We start from the raw sequence: 20724 nt of genomic DNA on the forward strand, positions 1-20724 counted from the left end.
TTTTACAAATCGTTTCAATGGCATGCAGAGGTCGCAATCGGGTACCCGATACCCGTACCCTACCCGATACCCGGCTACCCGTACCCGGCCGGGTACGGGTACGGGTACCCGTTTGCGACCCTGGTGCGGCCGGGTACGGGTAGGCCGCGAGTCACTGGTGAGTAACCGTTTGTCACTCATTTTGGGTAGGGTACGGGTAGGGAACAGGTACCCGTACCCAGCCGAGTACGGGTACGGGTACCCATTTGCGACCCTGGTGCGGCCGGGTACGGGTAAGAAAACAAAACCCGTTTGCGACCTCTGATGGCATGACATCTCGAGACAAAGTAAAGATTCTTGTGGCAATGTGTGGAGACATGCGAGAGAGGAAATTTCATTTAAAAAGGGCTTTTCAACACCATCCATGCACCAATTATAAAGAGTATACATTTGTTGCTTTAGGCAGCCAAATTTAGATTTTGTAAAAAAAAAAGTGACAGAAAAAACCCCAGTAAGAGTTACAAAAAATAATGCTATTAATATTTAAATTTACCTCTTACCAATTATACAACCATTATTGTAAGAATATACATGGCCAGGGGTGCTGAGGTTAGCAAGTCCGATGCAATCTGGATGAGGGTTCGACTCAGCCCATCATCCCTTTTTGGATGAATAAAACAAGTGATCCTCTATGTGAAGTAAACGAATAGACTCCCCATGGATAAACTTGCTCCTTCCATGGTATTATGGAATTTTCACTACTAGTTCAGGGATTTTAATGGAAGTGACCATCACGACATGCTAGTTTGAGCTGAGTGACATTTTTGGCCTCATTCACATGCTGGAAAATGTAAATAAAATTTTATCTGATATGTTGAAAATAAGCAAATGTCATTACCCACAATACCATCAACGAGTTAAATCACTGATTTTACCGATTTCCTATATTTTGGATTTATATTTGATAAAGGGTGTTTGTTGTTAGAGTAGACAGAATTACTCATTAAACCACCTTTTGTAATTCCTTGTCATACCTAATGTGCCAACCAACCCTTACCACTGCCAGGTATTACAGTACCATTCCCGAGTGCCCCGGGAAATGCTATTTGAGCATCATCTGCCATCAGGTGCATTCACACCACCTTCATTACCACAAACCATCGGGGGATGTGAATTTTTGAGATGGAAAAATCGAAATTTCATTATGTGGTTCATGCTGCTATATTGTAGTGAGGGATTTAGGACCATTATTACATGGTCTGATGGGATTAATATTACTTCTTTTTGGACATACACGCTATCATTCAAGTGCAACCACACAAAGCACGCCACTTCACAAGACACCCTTTATTAGGAGCAAACGTGCCTAAGTATGCAGCTGTCCCCAATGCGGCATGTAACAGAACAATAACAAATGGCAGATGACCAGAACATGTCTCACAAGTGCACACGTATAGCTCCTAGATTTTGGTGCAATTCACGTCTTCACTGCTGCATACACAAACACTCACACACATTCAATGCACAGTCATTGTGAATAGACGTTCACTGAAGAAAACAAATCTTATATTTCCTAAGGGCAGACTCTTAGGCTTACAAGATATGTTAAGACACATTTACTTATTTACCATTGTTTTGTTACCATATATGGTATACATATAATGTAGAATTATTTTATTTATATGGAAAGCCTGAATGAGTCTCATAATTTCATAATTAAGAGAGTCCTGCTTTTGTATTTTCAATCATTATCTATGCTTCATCGTTTTTGTGCAAGGACAACAGAGTACCTTGAGAAATGCCAAACACAAGAAATAAGTCCTAAACCGCTCTATCCAGTACACTGGTTGGAAACCTACTGGCTGTAATGCTCTCTATAGGTAATTTGAAGTCCTGCAGATGTTTTTTTTTTTAAACACGCTACGGACTACACGTGTGCACCACCGCACCTTGCCAAAATCTTTGTGTCCCGATCATTCAAACAGAGTTGGTAAATGTTACGGCAAACTTATCTCAACATGTTTTTACATCACACAAGGAGGGGTGACACCCATCTCAATTGTTGGCAGCACAAAACCAGAAGTGGTAATTCAACATTTTTATTGTGGAGGCAGATCTCCCCCGACAATGACCGATGACTTCTTACAAAGTAACAAACTTGGTTCGTCTACTTCGACGGAACAATCGTTTTGAGACGTCAATCAGCAGGAACTTAAACTCACAGCCTGCCGATTATCAGTTGAGCATTATAACCACCAGGTCACCCAGTCTGATAATTTTTACAGTAAGGGACAGAGCGATGAGTCCATAATACACAAGGTACAGTTTGAAATGAACACAAGATGTAGCTTACCACAAACACATACTTGACCAAAAGGTGTAAACTATTAAAAATGTAATATTGTATTTCTGATTTAAAAAAATAGTTAGAGACCGTTATTGTTCAAAATAGCTCATCGTCCTGATATGTGAATCCACGCACGCACACACGGTTAAATGCCTCACATCAGCACCATCAGGTCAGGCTGATGCATGATTATACAGCAGGTCAATCCAACAACTGTACACCAATGCAACATCTCTTCAGGGAGAAATGTTTACGTGGAGGGATGAGCTAGCATTGAAATCAATACTTATCCTGTACGCCTTAACTCAACCCAAGCCCTCCATGTTAAAGGGTCAAGTCACTTCCTCAGTCAATACAAACCCAGCACTGAGAGGCCTGCTGAAGTTAAATCTGTAATCTCATTACTTTCGAGAAAAAAAAAGTATGTACGCTGTCACATTACATAAAGAGCTGGTGTTCAGAGCCTGTTATACAAAGTGCACACACAGCTGGGTCCGGAAGGTAGTGAAATAGTAATCATAGGGCGCCTCTTACAACGTCTAAGTAGAGTAAACAGCAACGAGGAATGTGTGGCGTTTGTTCTGTCTAGATAACGGGTGAGGGATAACACATCAACAAAGACGTTCCTCCTCTCCAATACCATCCCCATAAAAAGTTACGCTACTCAGCAGATAGTCGGTGGTGAAAACTGGTGACAGGAAACAGAGGAAAGACAGCACACTTCAGCCAAGGCTATTGCACAAAAAGCCCAAAACAGGCTTTAATTCTAAAAGTGCCAATATAGGAATATATGAAATGACACAATTTCATTAAACGTTCTCTATCATACCAATGAGAGCCGATTAATATTGATTATCTATTTTTGTCAGGGAGATGGGAGGCATGGACACATTAAAATCTGCGATGCATACAAAGGTGCGCTGTGAAAGTGTCCTTGATAATGAACGCATGAGAGACAAAGTGAGTATGGAGACGGGAGAGTTTGCCGTAGACACCGCGAGTGCATACGAGAGATGTTGACCGTCGGTGGAAAACACGGGACTGAGCAAGATAATGAGAGTGAAGTTGACAGTCATGGTTTTCCAGTGTTGCCTGCAATTGGTAAAGTCAGCTTTTATTTGTACGTCCATGCCAATAGCTGACAGTGTCACCAACACCGATCGTCGGCAAAAAAACCCGAAACTCCAATCACATTTGCACTGCGTGCAAACGTAAATATCTGAGCGGACACGTGGGGAACTCACCGATGTGTACATCCAGTGCAGCCGAGGCCTTGTCTGTGCTTGGGTCCCGTACGAGGAGAACACGCATGCCATTATTCAGCTCCAGGCCACGATACTCCCTCCGATCCTCCACCGACTTCACTACGTCCGCAGCTACGGATCTCACGGCCACCGCGGCCGTCATGGTCATGCGACTCGAAATTAACCTGGTGGGACAAACCCAAAGTCGAGCAGCGACACAAAGCTGGTGTTAACGGTATGCCCCGGTTGACATTTAGCACTTTATTTATGTTAATTGATGTATGCTATCTATGAATTAAAATATTGTAAACAAAAAAAACGAGGTGGTCATTAACAAGATGACAAGAAAACAACAACAGCCACAACAGCAACACGATGAGTGACACCAACAGTGAGGCAATGCCAGCAGCAGTGTTGACAAACCAACCATGACAATAAACGTGATAGTATAGTAATAGAATACTGCAATACTATCACCACAAAACGGCAAATAAATTAGCACGTCCACCTCTCCGAATGCCCCGTCACAATCAATAACTTTAAATACGAAATCCATTATCAATGACACTAAAAGCATCACCAAACCCCAAAGATAATTTAAATGGCTAACAGCCAACTCAAGTGGTGCTTATATATAAAATAATCAGTGGCGATACCGATGATCATAGCCACATGGCCATTAACCCCAATGTCACCATTATCACCTCCTAGAGCAACAGCGTTAACGTCAGCAGTACAGGCACTGGGCATTGACACCACCAACAATACCCGACATCACTGACACTACTGGAACGACTTACTTACGTGTCAGTACTTAAACCACTCACGTCCACACCAAATACAGCAATAACACCTCGGACTCCACCAAACACACCACCATCACTGACACCATTATTGACGCTTCCACCAAAAATCCCTCCCACACATCATTGATTTACACCACCATCACCACCACTGATGATGACTTCACCATCGAACACTGACACTGTTCACGATACCATCACCACCACTGACAATGACTTCACCATCGATCACCACCACTGACATATCAACACCGATGCCAACACCACTATCGACAACACCATCACTGCCCACTACCAACGCCATCAACAGGCACCACCACTAACACCATCATCACGGACACCAAGATCACCAAAGATGACACCACCACCACCACGACTAACAATGACATAACTTATCGAAATACAACCACCACCCATATCTCCGACACTATCAGCACCGCTGATGGTACCACTCCGAACAATATAACTACTACAACCACACCACCACCCGCATGATCTTGGGGAACCCTGTTGCCGTTCACCTCTTCATGATCACCACCACACCACCATCACAATAATCACCACCACCCGCATAATCTCGGGTGACTCTGTGACTTTCACCTCTTCACCACCATCACATCATCACCACCGCCGTCACAATAATCACCACCACCACCACCCGCATGATCTTGGGTGACTGTGACTTTCACCTCTTCACCATCACCACCACATCACCTCTTCACCATAACCACCACATCACCTCTTCACCTTCACCACATCACCTCTTCACCATCACCACCTCTTCACCATCACCACCACATCACCTCTTCACCACCACCACCACATCACCTCTTCACCACCACCACCACATCACCTCTTCACCATCACCACCACATCACCTCTTCACCACCACCACCACATCACCTCTTCACCACCACCACCACATCACCTCTTCACCACCACCACCACATCACCTCTTCACCATCACCACGACATCACCTATTCACCACCACCACCACATCGCCTCTTCACCACCACCACCACCACATCGCCTCTTCACCATCACCACATCACCTCTTCACCACCACCACATCACCTCTTCACCATCACCACCACATCACCTCTTCACCATCACCACGACATCACCTATTCACCACCACCACCACATCGCCTCTTCACCACCACCACCACATCGCCTCTTCACCATCACCACGACATCACCTATTCACCACCACCACCACATCGCCTCTTCACCACCACCACCACATCACCTCTTCACCATCACCACCACATCACCTCTTCACCACCACCACCACATCGCCTCTTCACCATCACCACCACATCACCTCTTCACCACCACCACCACATCACCACATCACCTCTTCACCATCACCACGACATCACCTATTCACCACCACCACCACATCGCCTCTTCACCATCACCACCACATCACCTCTTCACCACCACCACATCACCTCTTCACCATCACCACCACATCACCTCTTCACCACCACCACCACATCACCTCTTCACCATCACCACCACATCACCTCTTCACCATCACCACCACATCACCATCACCACCACATCACCTCTTCACCATCACCACCACATCTTCACCATCACCACCACATCACCTCTTCACCATCACCACCACATCTTCACCATCACCACCACATCACCTCTTCACCACCACCACCACATCACCTCTTCACCATCACCACCACATCACCTCTTCACCATCACCACCACATCTTCACCATCACCACCACATCACCTCTTCACCATCACCACCACCTCTTCACCATCACCACCACATCATCACCATCACCACCACATCACCTCTTCACCATCACCACCACCACACCACTACACCACCACATCACCTCTTCACCATCACCACCACATCATCACCATCACCACCACATCACCTCTTCACCATCACCACCACCACACCACTACACCACCACATCACCACCCCCATGATCGTTAGTGACCCTCTCTGAGGGACGCGCGCACGTGAGCGGCCTCGACCGAACGGGCCGCACGCCACCACCACCACCACCCTCATCAGCGCTACATCACCACCACCACCATCACCACCACCACCACCACCACAATCGCCACCACCACGGGGTCAGGGGCCCCGTTGCTCGCCCCACTCGCCTCCGCGCCGGGCCGCAACGCAGCAGCAGCAGCGACCGCCCGCACAGCGGTACAAGTGGCAGCATCCCCCGGGATCGATCCGCGAATCGATATCTTGGAATCGATTCCCCACAGCGTTGCATTAGCGGTGCGCGCGCTCGTGACGGTCGACGAATCGATTCTAGCGACTCCGCCCGCACAGTTATTGCGGAATCGACAACGGTGGTGGCAATTTGTGATTTGAATCTCGATTTGAAGTTTTTGTGATTGCAGTGATCAATACTCTTTGATTCTTTCGGTAAAGTTACGTAGATATATAGCAATTGTTTATTGCTGTGGTTGTCCCACCTGTTGACGGGCGCGTGTGTTGTGCCCGAAACGTCGTGATTAAATTGAATTTGTCACTGGATTTCGTTTGACCGTCTTCAGTGAAAACATGTTTTCTCCCCCATAAATACTCTAATAACGATTGTTTTTACGTGACAATTATTTTATATTACACTCCTATGCCAGGGTTAAACAAGTGACAGATAACATTCACTCATACCTGTAGACTCATACAGTTTAGCCCGTATTCTTGTACAGGGAAATTGAGTTTTGACTTTAAACTTTCGTGATTGCAGGAATTCAAATTATTGGTTCTTTGAATTAACCACAAATATGGAAATTTAGTTTTCAGGTCCATACGGCGTACAGCCGTTTCAATGCTGGCAAAAATGCGTTTTCTCTATTTGTGTATTTGTTTGTGTTACTCCCTTGTGATGGGACTTTGTAGGATGAACATTGAGATGTATAAGGGGCACGGGGTGACCAGTAAGGTCTGAGTTGGTCTGTAACAAGGTAGGGCACCGATAAGGGGTTGGCAGCTATGAGATCTGTAGAGAGATAACGGGACCTTAATTTTCGTTAATGCTCGGAATTGTTATTTTTAGTTGTGGATACTTCATTATAGTTATATTGCTTTAGCTTCACAAGACTTTCCTGCACAGTTACTGCCAAATATGTTGGGACTCATTTCAGTTCATGAGGCTCCATATTGATATTTTTGGCAACAATATTGTACTTTTTTACATTTCAATCTCTAAAGCACTAACATAAACGTACCGATATTAATATTAAATTCATAATAAACGTTTTTGGGTTAGATCGCGTTATTAAAAATGTGTCGTAACCATCCACCAAAAAAGTGTCACGTTGACAAAAGACAAATAGTTCACTACTTTAGCCCACCGGTGTGTTGAAGAGTGAAACCACAACATTTACAATTTCACTCAACACACCGGTGGGATAAAGCAGTGAACTATTTGTCTTTTGTCAACGTGACACTTTTTTGCTAATTGGCCGTGTCGGGTGGTGGAAGGTGACGACACATTTATAAATAACGCGATCTAACTCATAAACGTTTATTATGAATAATATTGGTCGCGAAAGCCTGCTACGTGTTAAATTAATATTAAATGTTTGCATAAAGTGTTGGTGTTAGTAACGAGCTCTCAGTTCGATTGTGTTGTCTACACTTGGAAAGTGGTGGCCCTATGGATGGCACCTGACACCTCCTTGCTTGCCAGTCATAGGAATGTGGAATTTCCACCAATGACCAGGGGAACCCAGACCATTTGACACGGGGAGACATTTGACTTGAATGAAGGCGGAAAATGTGTGCCGCATCTCAATGTGTAGACAACACAAGACAAGAGAGGAACCGTGATGTGTGCCTTTCGTGTGAGCAGCACCACCACACAGCACCCCCGATTCTCCAGCCGGGCACATTTATTTAGTTTCCTAAATCGATCCAGAATCGATTCCGAAATCGAAAACGGTCGGAATCGACAAGGGCCCAACGCGTCTGGACCGGCGCGGGATATTGAATTCCCCACTGCACACACGCGGGTGCGCCCTAGCCCCGCCCACCGCCCCGCCCCCATCCCCCGTTGCCCCCCCTCCCTCCCTCCTCACGTCGCCCCCGACGCGTCCGTCAGAGCGATAGCGATTGGCTCGGCTCGCGTCGCTGTGCCCGCTGGCGACCACAGAGTGACCCCCCCCCCACCCCGCCGGTGGGGTGAGACCGTCAGGGCGGTCGCTCATGCGGGCTAGGAAATCCAATTGCGGGTGTTCGGTGGGGGGTGGTTGGAGGGGAGGGGGGTTGGAGAGAGGGTGGGGGGAGAGTGGGGGGAGGGTGGGGGGAGGGTGGGGGAGGGGTTGGGGGGAGGGTGGGGGTGGTTGGAGGGGAGGGGGGTTGGAGAGAGGGTGGGGGGAGGGTGGGGGGGGTGGTTGGAGGGGAGGGGGGTTGGAGGGAGGGTGGGGGGAGAGGGTGGGGGAGGGTGGTGGGAGGGTGGGGGAGGTTGGGGGGTGGGGGAGGGTGGTGGGAGGGGAGAGGGGGTAGAGGGTGGGGGAGGGTGGGTTGGGGGAGGGTGGGGGGAGGTGACGTAATCTCAAGGTGAATGAGCCCTCTTTGGGTTTGATGGTTTTTTGGTGCCTGCGTTACGCTAAAGGCGCGTGGCTTTTATTCTGCCACGGGAGTTGCCAAAACATAGATGCTTAACGATACAAATTCTCATTCATTCATTCAATTTATTTTTTTGTAAAAACTCGCCCCCAATAAAGAGGGCATCGCAATGCTTTGCAGTAAACATTAAACCAAGGTAGTCCTACCTATACAATCAAGACACGTGTAAAAAGATCAAAATGACGGCGCATACTTCCTGAACGAATAACGTAACACCGCTATACACATGTTATGAATCAAATTACTGGTGGATAATGCTATTGTACAAATTGCTTAACTCGTTAAGACTTCTTGTGACTAAATATAGCATTGTAATAACACATTCTGTTGCTATTTTTAGATTTTCATCAGCAGTATATCCTGAAAATGTGGGTCAATGAACCTACAGTATTGGCTTTCTGAAGCAATGTGCGTCTCTGGATCAAGAGACTGATGGACCGAGAGTTGTACTTACATTTGCAGATAAGCGGATGAGAATCTAATGCAGGATTTCCCGTTTCATCAAATGCTGCGGAAAAACATTGGACTTACTGTTGTTTTTTTTCGTTGTGAATGAACAGACCATTGGCCCTTTTGTTATTTCTTACAATCCATCACGTCAGTTAAAGTCAAGGTTTTTGAACGCTTACGTCGGGCTGGAATAAAGGAAACATCGAATGTGGAGGGTGAGGCAATTATGTTCATTTTATTGTTGCTAATTTATTGTTGCAATAAATATATTGGAATGTCAAAAGATAGATGCGTCTTGTTTCCATGCCATTTACACAACACAGACTCACTTAACCTCTGAGAGGGATCACCGTTATGTCTAGAGGTTGTTTTACTACTTTGTGTCTGGGTATTCACCATGTGTATGCCATTCAACCTTTTTCCCCCTAGAAATTTAGCCCTGAGCTAGCATAGGCCAGTAAAGAATAAATAAATCCATATTTTTATTATTACATTTCATCCAGTCAATTATGTCTGAGACACACATAATCTCTGAGGCTGCTCGAATCGAAATCCAGGATCTCAGCTGTTCTGCCTCAACCCTCTGACATCACGACAGAATCAGGTTCTGAACCCATCGAGAGTATCGATCCTGTCCGTTCACACCATCGTATTACCGGTTAGCTGCTACACGATGTGTTGTGTATGAATTTCGATGTTGTCACAATATATATGCTTAATATAATACTGTATACTTCTACCATATGGAGTTGAAAAGTACTATGTGATGAAGATTAACCCATTTGGAATCTGTGGAAAGGAATTAAAACGTTGATTGAAAATCTAAAATAGTTCCAATATGAATGCACGCAACTGATATTCTTATCATTAGACCTCCTTTGCCAGTACCAACATATAATAATAGGGGTTATCCCTTTTTTCTGGCAACAAAACCGAAACCATTTACAAATATTCACGTCTGCATTAACTACAATACTTGCAGTCAAAATGCAAACAAAAAACACACTCTAATAATATATGCATTGTCCTTGTAACTGATTGGTCCACATCAGAGACAGCTTTCTTTTGAGCCTCGTCTCAATTGGTGCTCGACCAGATGACGCCAAAAGGCGTACAGCTCAAAGACAGGACCTGAAGATGTTTTGTTACTCAACCTCATACCTCTTGGTTCTTTTATTTGTTTTATCTCCATTCATGTTGTCAGTAATATGGTAGCATATTACTGACAAGTACATGGGGTGCCGTGGTGGTAAGTGAACTCCCTTGCCTGGTATGCAGGAGGCCGTGAGTTTGATCCCAACCCCGACGCCTGCTGCTGTATATTTGGAGTGTGCATGTTCTCCCGTGGTCGTGTGGATTTTTTTTATCTGGGTCCTCTGATTTTTCCCTCTAGATTTAGATACATGCGTTTAATTTATTTACATTATTTAGTTGCTATAAATATCAACATGATAGGCCACTTAGTTCAGCTAGCGATCATTTGTGACCAGGTTACTTCTTAAAAAGAGCTATATAGCTCAGTGGGCCTTACCTGGTAAAATAAACATGTTAAGTTTCACAGTTTCGTTTAAGTACTATGGGGAGGGGTGTTATTTTAGTTTTCTGGGCAATGCGATTAAGTGTCTTCAGGGACATCACAAGTCCATCTGGAATCCTGGAGACAGGACTAATTACGCAGTGCATTGATAATTAATTGTGCTCTGCATTACCAGAATGGGTAATGCTGCTGTGACCTATTTAACATACAGTAGAGATTATCATTTGGAAAAAGATATCCGTGCCGTAAATTTTTGATGCTAAGATACAGTTTTTTGCACGTGCCATATCAAGGCATTATATACTACAATATAAATACAGTACGGAGAAGACTGAATTGGATACTAACTATTGCAGTATATTGTTCACATGCAATAATACCAAGGAGTCTATTTTGTCCAAACATGTATCGATTAAGCTCTCAAAAGGAGTTAAAATTTCCCTGTTTCGTACTTTCCAATGCTATTTGAAATGACTCAACTCTATTCGGTATATATATTTAGGAGAATGTTGCCATGTTTGTTTTTGGCAGCCCTTTCTCAATCCACTGCGGGATGAAAGCTTCCCCACGCCGATTTGGTCACGGGGTTTGTTTGAACAGACCGCCCCACGATGGTCAGCGTGGGTTGTTGACATGGGGTGGAAGGGCAGGTTGATGTTAGCCATGACTTTTCCGAAAGAACCAAAGAGTAATAGCTGGTTTATGAACAATATTTACCCGGTGATGGTAACTGTTCATGATTTCAATCTACGATTATCATATATATCGAGGGTGACTACATGCCCGGTTCAGCTGTTTGTTCATGCCTCCTTTTACCTGCGGGATTCACCAAAACACGAATGGTCTATGGTACTGGGTTTACAAGTCACTTCTTTGTTGAAATAGGTGCTCTTTAAAACATCACTTTGCAAATAATAGGATGGTGAAAAGTTAATACGTTCTTCCAAAAAAAACCTTACACCCTACTCACAAACAGGATAAAGTAAATGTTTATAATGGGTTTTACATAATGATTATACCGAGGTTGCAGTGAACAAGAACGTCATACACGGTGAATGCCAAATAATTAGACAGATTTAATTAGATTGTGAAAACTGCACAAGTAACGCGAACCTACACCAAGGAGAAGTGATTCCTCCTTACAAACTGGAAAGTAACTCAATACAAATACAAATATGGTAATTTCTCATATTTTATAATAAAAACCAGTCATTGCCCTTAGTCGAGGTAAAGGGCCATAAAACAGTTCCAGAGAGTCATGTGACTTTGTGTACTCTATGTATTATCCAAGCTTACACATTTGAAATTTGCCTGTGATTACTAATATTAAAAAATACTTACTAACAGTATATATAAATAGTAACTTTATACGTTTTTCAGAATGAGAAAACACTTAAATGACTTCCACGATGACTGCTTTGCCTTTGTATTTCAAGACACATTCGTATTTTTCATAATTAATATCTAAGATCATAATTTCATAATTGTCGGACATTTTCTAAGATTAATAAAAAATAACCCACTCCAAATCATTTCTGGTAGTAGTTCTTGTTTTTTTTTCAAACAGACGCCATACACAGAGGACTTCAAAGTACGCTGAACAACATCGCCCTCTGTATTCGAGCCAAGTGTCCCAATTTTTCCGGCCACAGCTCAACTCCGAGACATGATTACGACAGCACAGTGTGCAGCTTGCCGTGGGGCGAATTCGGCACCCGTCAAGTTAATTCGGTAGATCAACATTATAATGTGGATTATCCACCGATGTCTCAGGGCTGCGAATGGAATACTTCTTTTGACCGAACACGGTCGATGTTGCTGTTCAACAACATCATGAGATAGCTTTTTTGCTCCACTAGATGTCACCTGAGTGGCGTGCCTGCATTGATTTGGTTTAAGATGCAGTGAACCAACTTGACCAGAGAAGACTTTAGCTACCCTCCAGCTACAAATATGTGTTGATACAGTTGTCATGCGATATACTTGTGTCGTGTCAAGGATTGAGAGACAGAGTTTCTAGGAGGCGCTTTCTTTATTAACAATTTCACGGTCTCGTCCACACAGTAGCTTAGCCCAGCCTGTACACAACACCAGCTGTCTAACACTGACGGCGCCGACTGAGATAGCCAACTGCTCCCCTTCGTAGCGCAGTGTCTAGCGGAGACGTTCAGCGACGACGAGACGAGTCCACTCCAAGCATCGGCAGCCTCGAGCTCCCTACTCTCGGCTCCTTTTATCCTCCCAGCGCGGCCTGGCTCCGCCCTGACCGCGCCTCCCTTCTCGAACCCACGAGCACGTTCTAGGGGCCTCCAGATGGGGTCCTCCGTGACCTTTACCCTAGTTCCTCCTCTCTGCCAACACTCACCGTGCTCAGGCTCACCGGCGTGTGCGCTGTCTGTCCACCACAGTTGCCGCCGCTGTCCACCAGCCAGTGCTATTACACTATACACTACACTTGCATTGGTCAAATGTGACTTTGTAGGTTTGCATTCCCTAAGTTGGTGAAGCTTGATGGCGCTTCTTGGCTGACCGTGCTGTGCCTCACTTCAGTACTTGAAACACAATTGGTGGAGGGGAGATTGGCTACTTCCCAGCGTATTTATTCTGCATTGACCCACCTGGCCATTGGGATTTGAGCGAGTCATGATGAATCACCAGACATAATGAGGTCCGTGTACTTACAGTTCCAGCCTCGTCAATCCGCTGCTGGATGAAGGCCTACTTCATAATCAGAATCTCTATTTCTCCTAGAGAAATCCGATAAGTAATACGTTATTTATGTATCCAGGAAAGCCACATTGCGCCATATGACTTTCTTTCAGGAGGGTCCTGCCTTATATTTTTATTTTTTGATTTTCGGCCAATTAATAATGAGTGTTCATTATGCACGTAGTAGGACATCGGAGCACCCGGAGAAAACCCACATGCGCGAGGGGGTAACACTATCACCGTACAGATGGCAACGAGTCCACTGGCCGTACCGCCGTCCGGTGAGCCAGAGTATGCCATCTCGACGCCCACGGAAAAAGGAGTTCCACAACATATGCGTGTATGTGTGTGATCCGCCACCCATCCTCGCTGCCTCCACAGTGATGGATTACAGACGCGCACCACCACCACCGCCCTGCTATCATAGGGTTGCTACCTCTGAGCGACAGAAAATCAGGACATTACATGGGAAGAAGAAGATCTCACAATACCATAGCAGGAGAGAACTATACGTGCAATGTGCCTTCAGTGATGTATTATTCTACAACAAAACATATCCCGGGAAAACGCGTGCATTGTCCAGGACAGCTACCACGAAAGAGGATTATCCCTGGAAAAACCAAAACAGGTGGCAACCCTTTGCCACGTTGGTCATGGAGTTGTTGGACCATACTTGACCACACTTATCTTCCGGGCTGGTGAAGTGGGGAAATACCGGTCAAGGTACCACTCCCCACTCCTCACATTGATCGACTGTGTCTGGTAATGGAAGTCGGATGAATATTTGCAATCATTCAATTTAAAATAATTACATTGAGCACATTGCGAGTGAAAGCTGTTGTTAAAATGAATTACATTTAAATCCAAAGACATGAAAATACCGAATAAGATCAGACATTCGGCCTAAACATCTTAAAATCCGTAAAAATGTCATTAAAAACTCATTCCTAGGGGATACTACGTATGAGTGCATATTCGGGGTTCTCAAACCATAATTACCAATCATATACACCGCTCTCAGTATTTGTACACACACGGCAGTACTGTTGTGACATACACTGCTCTTGAAGGGTTACAGTTGTGCTAACCGTGTTGTGCTTTGCCACTTTGTGAGAGCCTGGCCTACGAAGGGCTTCTCCAAATCGCGAGACCGGAGTGGCGCTGCAGCGACTCCCAAAGTGTCCACAGGGCGCCGAGGCTACGAAGTGGCACTCTGCTTTTGTAGGAGTGCGTGCGAGGAAATAATACCCCACGTTGCACTCTTACGCCGTGGATGCACAGGATATGGACAGACCCTGGCAGCGTTTGCGTCTGGTTCAGAGCCCACGCTTAGAGGGTAGAAATTGCTGGAGCAGGCAAAGCAGAAAAGTGAATATTCGGCTGTGTGGGTGATTCAAGGATGATGCTGATGATGTATGCGACAGGGCTACAGTGTACACACATTTATATCCCCTCTTGCAAAACCAACTTGACCTCGGGCAACGAGCCAAGGGCAGCCTTAAACCCAGCCGTGAGTGTGGAGGGGATTCTACACTGGTTTCCCACATTCCTCACACCACGTGGAAGCTTACTGCGTTAAGGAAGGAACTGTAGTGTGCATTGAGTCTTAAACAGTCTCATTTGGCCACGCTGGATGTGTACAATATAAAAAAATATAGTGGCTGGGTTTAAGGAATGACCCCAGAACCAGGTGCTACATACACAGTTGTTAATTTTCTCACGCCTCCAGCCTCAATGTCCCCAGGCCTTGGAGTTGCGGCTTCGTTTGCCGCATTATTCTTAGTCTTGGCTTCGCTTGGTTGACTGCATTGTTGTACATCCACTGCTGTTTGGCAATGCACTGCTGGATGAAGGTACCACTCTCTGCCGCCCACCATAACGACACGAAGCATATACACATGTTGCACGTGGTGGTCTCCATGTTGCACGCGGTGGTCACCAATCCGAGCACTTGGCAGGCTCAACCTTCTTGCTTTTAAGATCTGCCAGGATTTGGCACATTCCGGGTCATTTAATTTTGCATAGAAAAGTTGCCGAGCAGGACCCGTGCATCTGTTAATTGTTGTGTGAGGCGGATGGGAGGCTGGACAGTGCTTCAAAACCTTATTTGGACCATATTTAAACGATTCTGTCAAATGACAAAGGCGCGTGTGTGTGTGTGTGGGTCAAGTCAAAGTCGAGGTGTTATCTACTGCAGCTGCCAAGGCGGTGGCATTCATTTCCTTTTGGTGGCCATAAGCCAGTGCGGAAGATCGCAAATGTCCATTGCAGGGTCCGTTCTCACCGTGGGGATGACCACTGTTAAGTTACCACGATATGGTACAATTTGTATTTCAACCGTCAGAGATGATGACGGTCTGAGTGAACATCTCAACCTTCTGATTATGAGCCGAGTGCTTCAACATTGGTGCAATGTGGATATGAACGTGTATAATCAGATTCGTTCAGTGGCTTATAGATTACTGTTGCAGATGTAAATAAAATGAACGTTAACATTCCCTTCGTGTGACTTCAGTTGCAGTACTGCGTTATGCGTGGGAGTTTGGGATATGCCCGGCTCATAAAACCTGGGTATTCGGGCTGCCCTCCCCATGAACTCTTCAGCTGCCATCGTTCTCCGCTGCTAACTCGTGGCAAGGTCCATTTCGAGGTTTTGACGGACGATGACTCAGACCTGCTTCAAGAAGCACCTTCACAGCCTGGAGCTGAAGGTCACAGCACGGTAAGGAAAGTCCATCCATTGATACAAACATCCCCAAGCAGCGAGCCCCAATCCCATGTCAGCCACAGCAACTTAGCGGAAGGAAAGACGCACGTACACGTGGCACTTTGAGGGTCTCGTGTGTTGTTCATACAATCGTAGAGTGCTCATTCAGGACCCAAAGAGTGACCAGTGTAAAAGTAAGAAAATATTGGCACAGAAAAGAAGACCTGATGATGCAGACAGTGATGAGTACGAAACTGGCAGCACTGTTTGGACACGTGTGCAGGATGGGCAACAACAGGAAAATTAAAATTGCTTTTTTTCGTCTAAACGGAAGGAATCGGAAAGAAATGAAGACCGAAGAGAGAATGGCTTGCTGACGTAATAATTTGATGCCAGAAAGACAGAGGAAAGTGGAGACAAATGACGAATTGTGCATTGGACATCTAAGGGCTATCTGCCCAAGGAACATGATGACGATGAGGGTACTAATTCCGTGTTCATCCCGAAGCGAAGACATCGTGGTACTCCCACATTCACTCCTCCACCGCGATATCGTCGAGAAACAGCGCAGCACAATAATCCATTGTCCTCCAGGCGTTGATATTGCTCGTGTAATGTGACGTCCCGAACGTTTCACTCCAGGTTGAGTCAGTAACTCGTTTAGTGGCGTCAACTTAAAACGCACAACACTAATTGGCACATCGCCTCGTTAGGTTTTTCTTGAACACACATTGCTCGCATTGCCTCTGAAATCCGTGGCACCGATTGGCTAGCCTCAGGGCAGAGATGGCTAGATTCGGTCAATTCTAAAGCCACGGTCGTGCTGAGTAATTTCTTGCGTTCAACAGAAGGACTTTTACAGCTTCAGGGGTGGGAAAAGGGCAGCAGTGGCCACCCAGACAGAGAGCTGCAAGCGAGATTCTTTTGCAGCCAATCCATGCTTTCTGGCCACGGACTCCTAAGTATGCCACGACATATTTACTCTTCTTGGTTCTTTCGGTAAAGTCACGTAGAAGGGAAGTAATAAAATAATAAAAATAAAACATAATAAAACAATTCTCACGACGTTTCGGCCACAACGCAAGCAGCCGTCCTCAGGTGAAAACCAGATCCGTCGAGGCGACAGAGTCTGAATGAAACAGCACACGAGCTTGGAGCATATATATAAGCTGGGCGCATTGACAAAGGAATTTGCATATCAAAAGGAATTTAGCATATTTATGGGAAATGCAGGAATGTGATTAGTCCTGCATATGCATGTGCATTATGCAGGATTAACAGCATCAAAGGGAGCTGCAGTTACTGCTGCTGCTGAAATTACTGCTGCTGAAATTACTGCAGTAATTTCAGCAGCAGCAGTAACTGCAGCTCCCTTTGATGCTGTTAATCCTGCATAATGCACATGCATATGCAGGACTAATCACATTCCTGCATTTCCCATAAATATGCTAAATTCCTTTTGATATGCAAATTCCTTTGTCAATGCGCCCAGCTTATATATATGCTCCAAGCTCGTGTGCTGTTTCATTCAGACTCTGTCGCCTCGACGGACCTGGTTTTCACCTGAGGACGGCTGCTTGCGTTGTGGCCGAAACGTCGTGAGAATTGTTTTATTATGTTTTATTTTTATTATTTTATTACTTCCCTTCTACGTGACTTTACCGAAAGAACCAAGAAGATGAATCCCTGCAGTCACGAAAGCTTTAAATCGACATATTTACTGCTGAGAATGTTCACTCCTCTTCAGTTTAGCGAGGTCAGTACAAGGCGCCCTTGAGCTGTGAACCCCTGGAAGAACTCTGCTTGCGGGGTCACGAGGAGTGGGATTTGGGAATCCCTGGTGTAGCCCACGAACAGCAGTGGCAGCTCACGGATTCAGTTCAAAGAGGCAGCAAACCCCACGTCTTGTTTTCCCTGTCCGAGGCGATGCGGCAGGTAGACTCATTGCTGTTGTACTGCAGAGGCAACGTTTGATAATCTACCAATGTCGGGCACCCACCATACTGGGTTGTATGTAAATCTGCCTGGAGAACGCTTTGACGAAGCTAAATGTATCCAATTCTGCACCCAATCATCACCTGCATTCGTTAACCGAGTCGAGCTCATTCGAGCTGCTGGACTTTACGTCTCCTGAAACCGAAGCAGCAACCCATCACCGCTTTGTCGAATGTTGTCCCCCCCAAACCCATGTATACAAACATGTTTAGAGTAAAGTAAACATGTATGATTGTGTGAATGTAACTCGTGAAGCAACAAGTATCCTGGCCAATTGTGGGACCGGTAACGAGAGACCCAAGACAATGCGTGGGCACGTGGAGCCAACCCACAGATCGTAATCGCCAACACCTGTGACGTCTCGTGGAGCCTGCTGAGACCCGAACAGATGATAGCAATTATTAATCAGCAAAGCCATTTATACCGGAGAGCGTGATTGTCACGATTGCCTCATCTACAGTTGCAGCTCTGGTCGCTTTAACTCTCCCTTTCATGAATATTTGCAGCTGCCCGCCAGCCATCCAGTGTGAATATTATTATCTTCAAACCGGCAGATGCCTTGATGATAATCACTTTCAAATCCTCACCTTTACTCACCTGCAATGTAAAGGGCTCATCCTTTTGAGTGTCTCCCCTTGCTACGGGTCAAGGCTGCCAGTGTACAGTGCTGTATATGACAGCTACCCCCGTTGCTTGTGTGAGCAGAGAAATACTTTTACTGGTTGGATGCATGAGGAACATAGGTGAAGGTGGCAACTTGGACGGGTGTCATCTCACCAGCATATGGCTGGTCGTAATCATATGAATATGATTGTTTTCATTCGGGCTCTAGGGTGGTACAGCTATAACACTTGTGCCTCACGGCAAAAAGGGCACGTGTTCGATGTCTGACAGGGGGAGGCTTTCTGTGTGGAGTTTGTATGTTCTCCCCCTGTTCTGCATGGGTTTCCTCTAGCTTCTCCGGTTTCCCGCCATAGGGAAAAAAATCCCCATTCATTGCTGAAAATGTACTTGGAGATTACTCAACTGGGTTTACACGCAGCAGCAACATTGTCCCCTGCTGTGAAAACGTAGCAGTACCCTCCTGTAATTGAGTCTCGAGACTCATTGAGTATATACGGCGCGTTGTAAATCTTGCATTAATTGAGTGAACGACATATATTGTAGCAGCAAAGGGTCTTTCTTCCAAATCGTAGCAGAGAAACACCAACGTATGTTTGATAATGATCCCTCAAAACTTGAACAGCTCCGATCTTTAGATGCAATATAAATCGATTATTCGTGATCCGTTTGGTAAGTGCATTGACCAGAATGCCACGCAGCATCCTCTAATTGATCATTTTCATCGTCACAATATTGTGATGTGCAGAACAAACAACAACATTTGATGACAACTGAATGAACAGTCAATTGAATGAGTGAGTGAATGACCATGCAGTAAATTCACAGCGCTGCACGGCTCTTCACGGAGTGCTGCTACGATGCCGCTTTGCTGATTGATTTAGGGGCCCGCTTGACCGACACTTTCAGTGAGCACCCGTTCTGTCGTTAACGAGAGCTGCCATTGATACAGATTAATTATTTACCCATTGCGCTTCTGAACCAGCAATTAAAAGCCCCGTGGTTATGTCTCGCAATGCCCCACTCGGCACTCGGGTGAATGTTTAAACTTGAGCAGCTGTTTTGTGTCATCGTCCTGTGGGGCCTGACCTGTCCTCACCTGCCGTCGACGATGCCATCAGTGACGATTTTACATGACAAAAATAGAGATGAATATCGCGTTATTTTATGGAGGAAAAAAAATGCGATTGAAGGAAGATAAATAGGTTTTATACTTTACTTTTCTTCGTAAATTTTTCACGTTGCAAATTAATGATAGATTCACAACAGTGGGCGTAAATTTCACTTAAACTAATTCTGTTTCGTTTGAAATGTTTTAAATCGCATCATCTCAGCGTGATGTATGATCTAGATACAAATAGTAAATTGAGATTTTATCACACAGGATACGTTTCATTTATATATATTAGCGCCAAAGCACAACGCACACTGATAAATGATTGCATCACTTTAAATGACTTCGTTTCTTTATTAACAACCATTTGAGAACCCGTGAATACCACTTTAATTATTAGCAAATTAAAAGTGGCTATCCTATGGACAGACTGACGTCTCTGATGACAATGTGGAATTTCTCCCTCTGACTTGAGGATGTTAATTAGATATGAACACTGCCCCGTTGCTTGCTTGAGCTGTAAGACGTTTTAATGATCAGAAACATCAGGGTCTCGTAGCTGTACTGTACTCGTATTATCCTGTACC

At 45.2% G+C, this 20724-nt stretch overlaps 1 protein-coding gene across 1 annotated transcript in view; it reads right to left on the reverse strand.

The window, feature by feature from the left end:
* IDE (insulin degrading enzyme) overlaps window positions 1–6590 on the reverse strand; it is a 31561-nt gene extending 24971 nt beyond the window's left edge. Inside the window, exons 1-2 of the mRNA XM_061552813.1 lie at window positions 6520–6590; window positions 3571–3755 (exon numbers count right to left, since the gene is read on the reverse strand). Coding sequence (XP_061408797.1) covers window positions 3571–3755; window positions 6520–6584 — 250 coding nt within the window. The 5' untranslated portion in view covers window positions 6585–6590. The remainder of the gene's footprint in view (window positions 1–3570; window positions 3756–6519) is intronic.
* Window positions 6591–20724: the final 14134 nt, after the last annotated feature.

This window comes from Lethenteron reissneri, chromosome 17 (genome assembly GCF_015708825.2).
Source record: "Lethenteron reissneri isolate LAM-NWPU_2019-01 chromosome 17, ASM1570882v1, whole genome shotgun sequence".
Lineage (NCBI taxonomy): Eukaryota > Metazoa > Chordata > Hyperoartia > Petromyzontiformes > Petromyzontidae > Lethenteron > Lethenteron reissneri.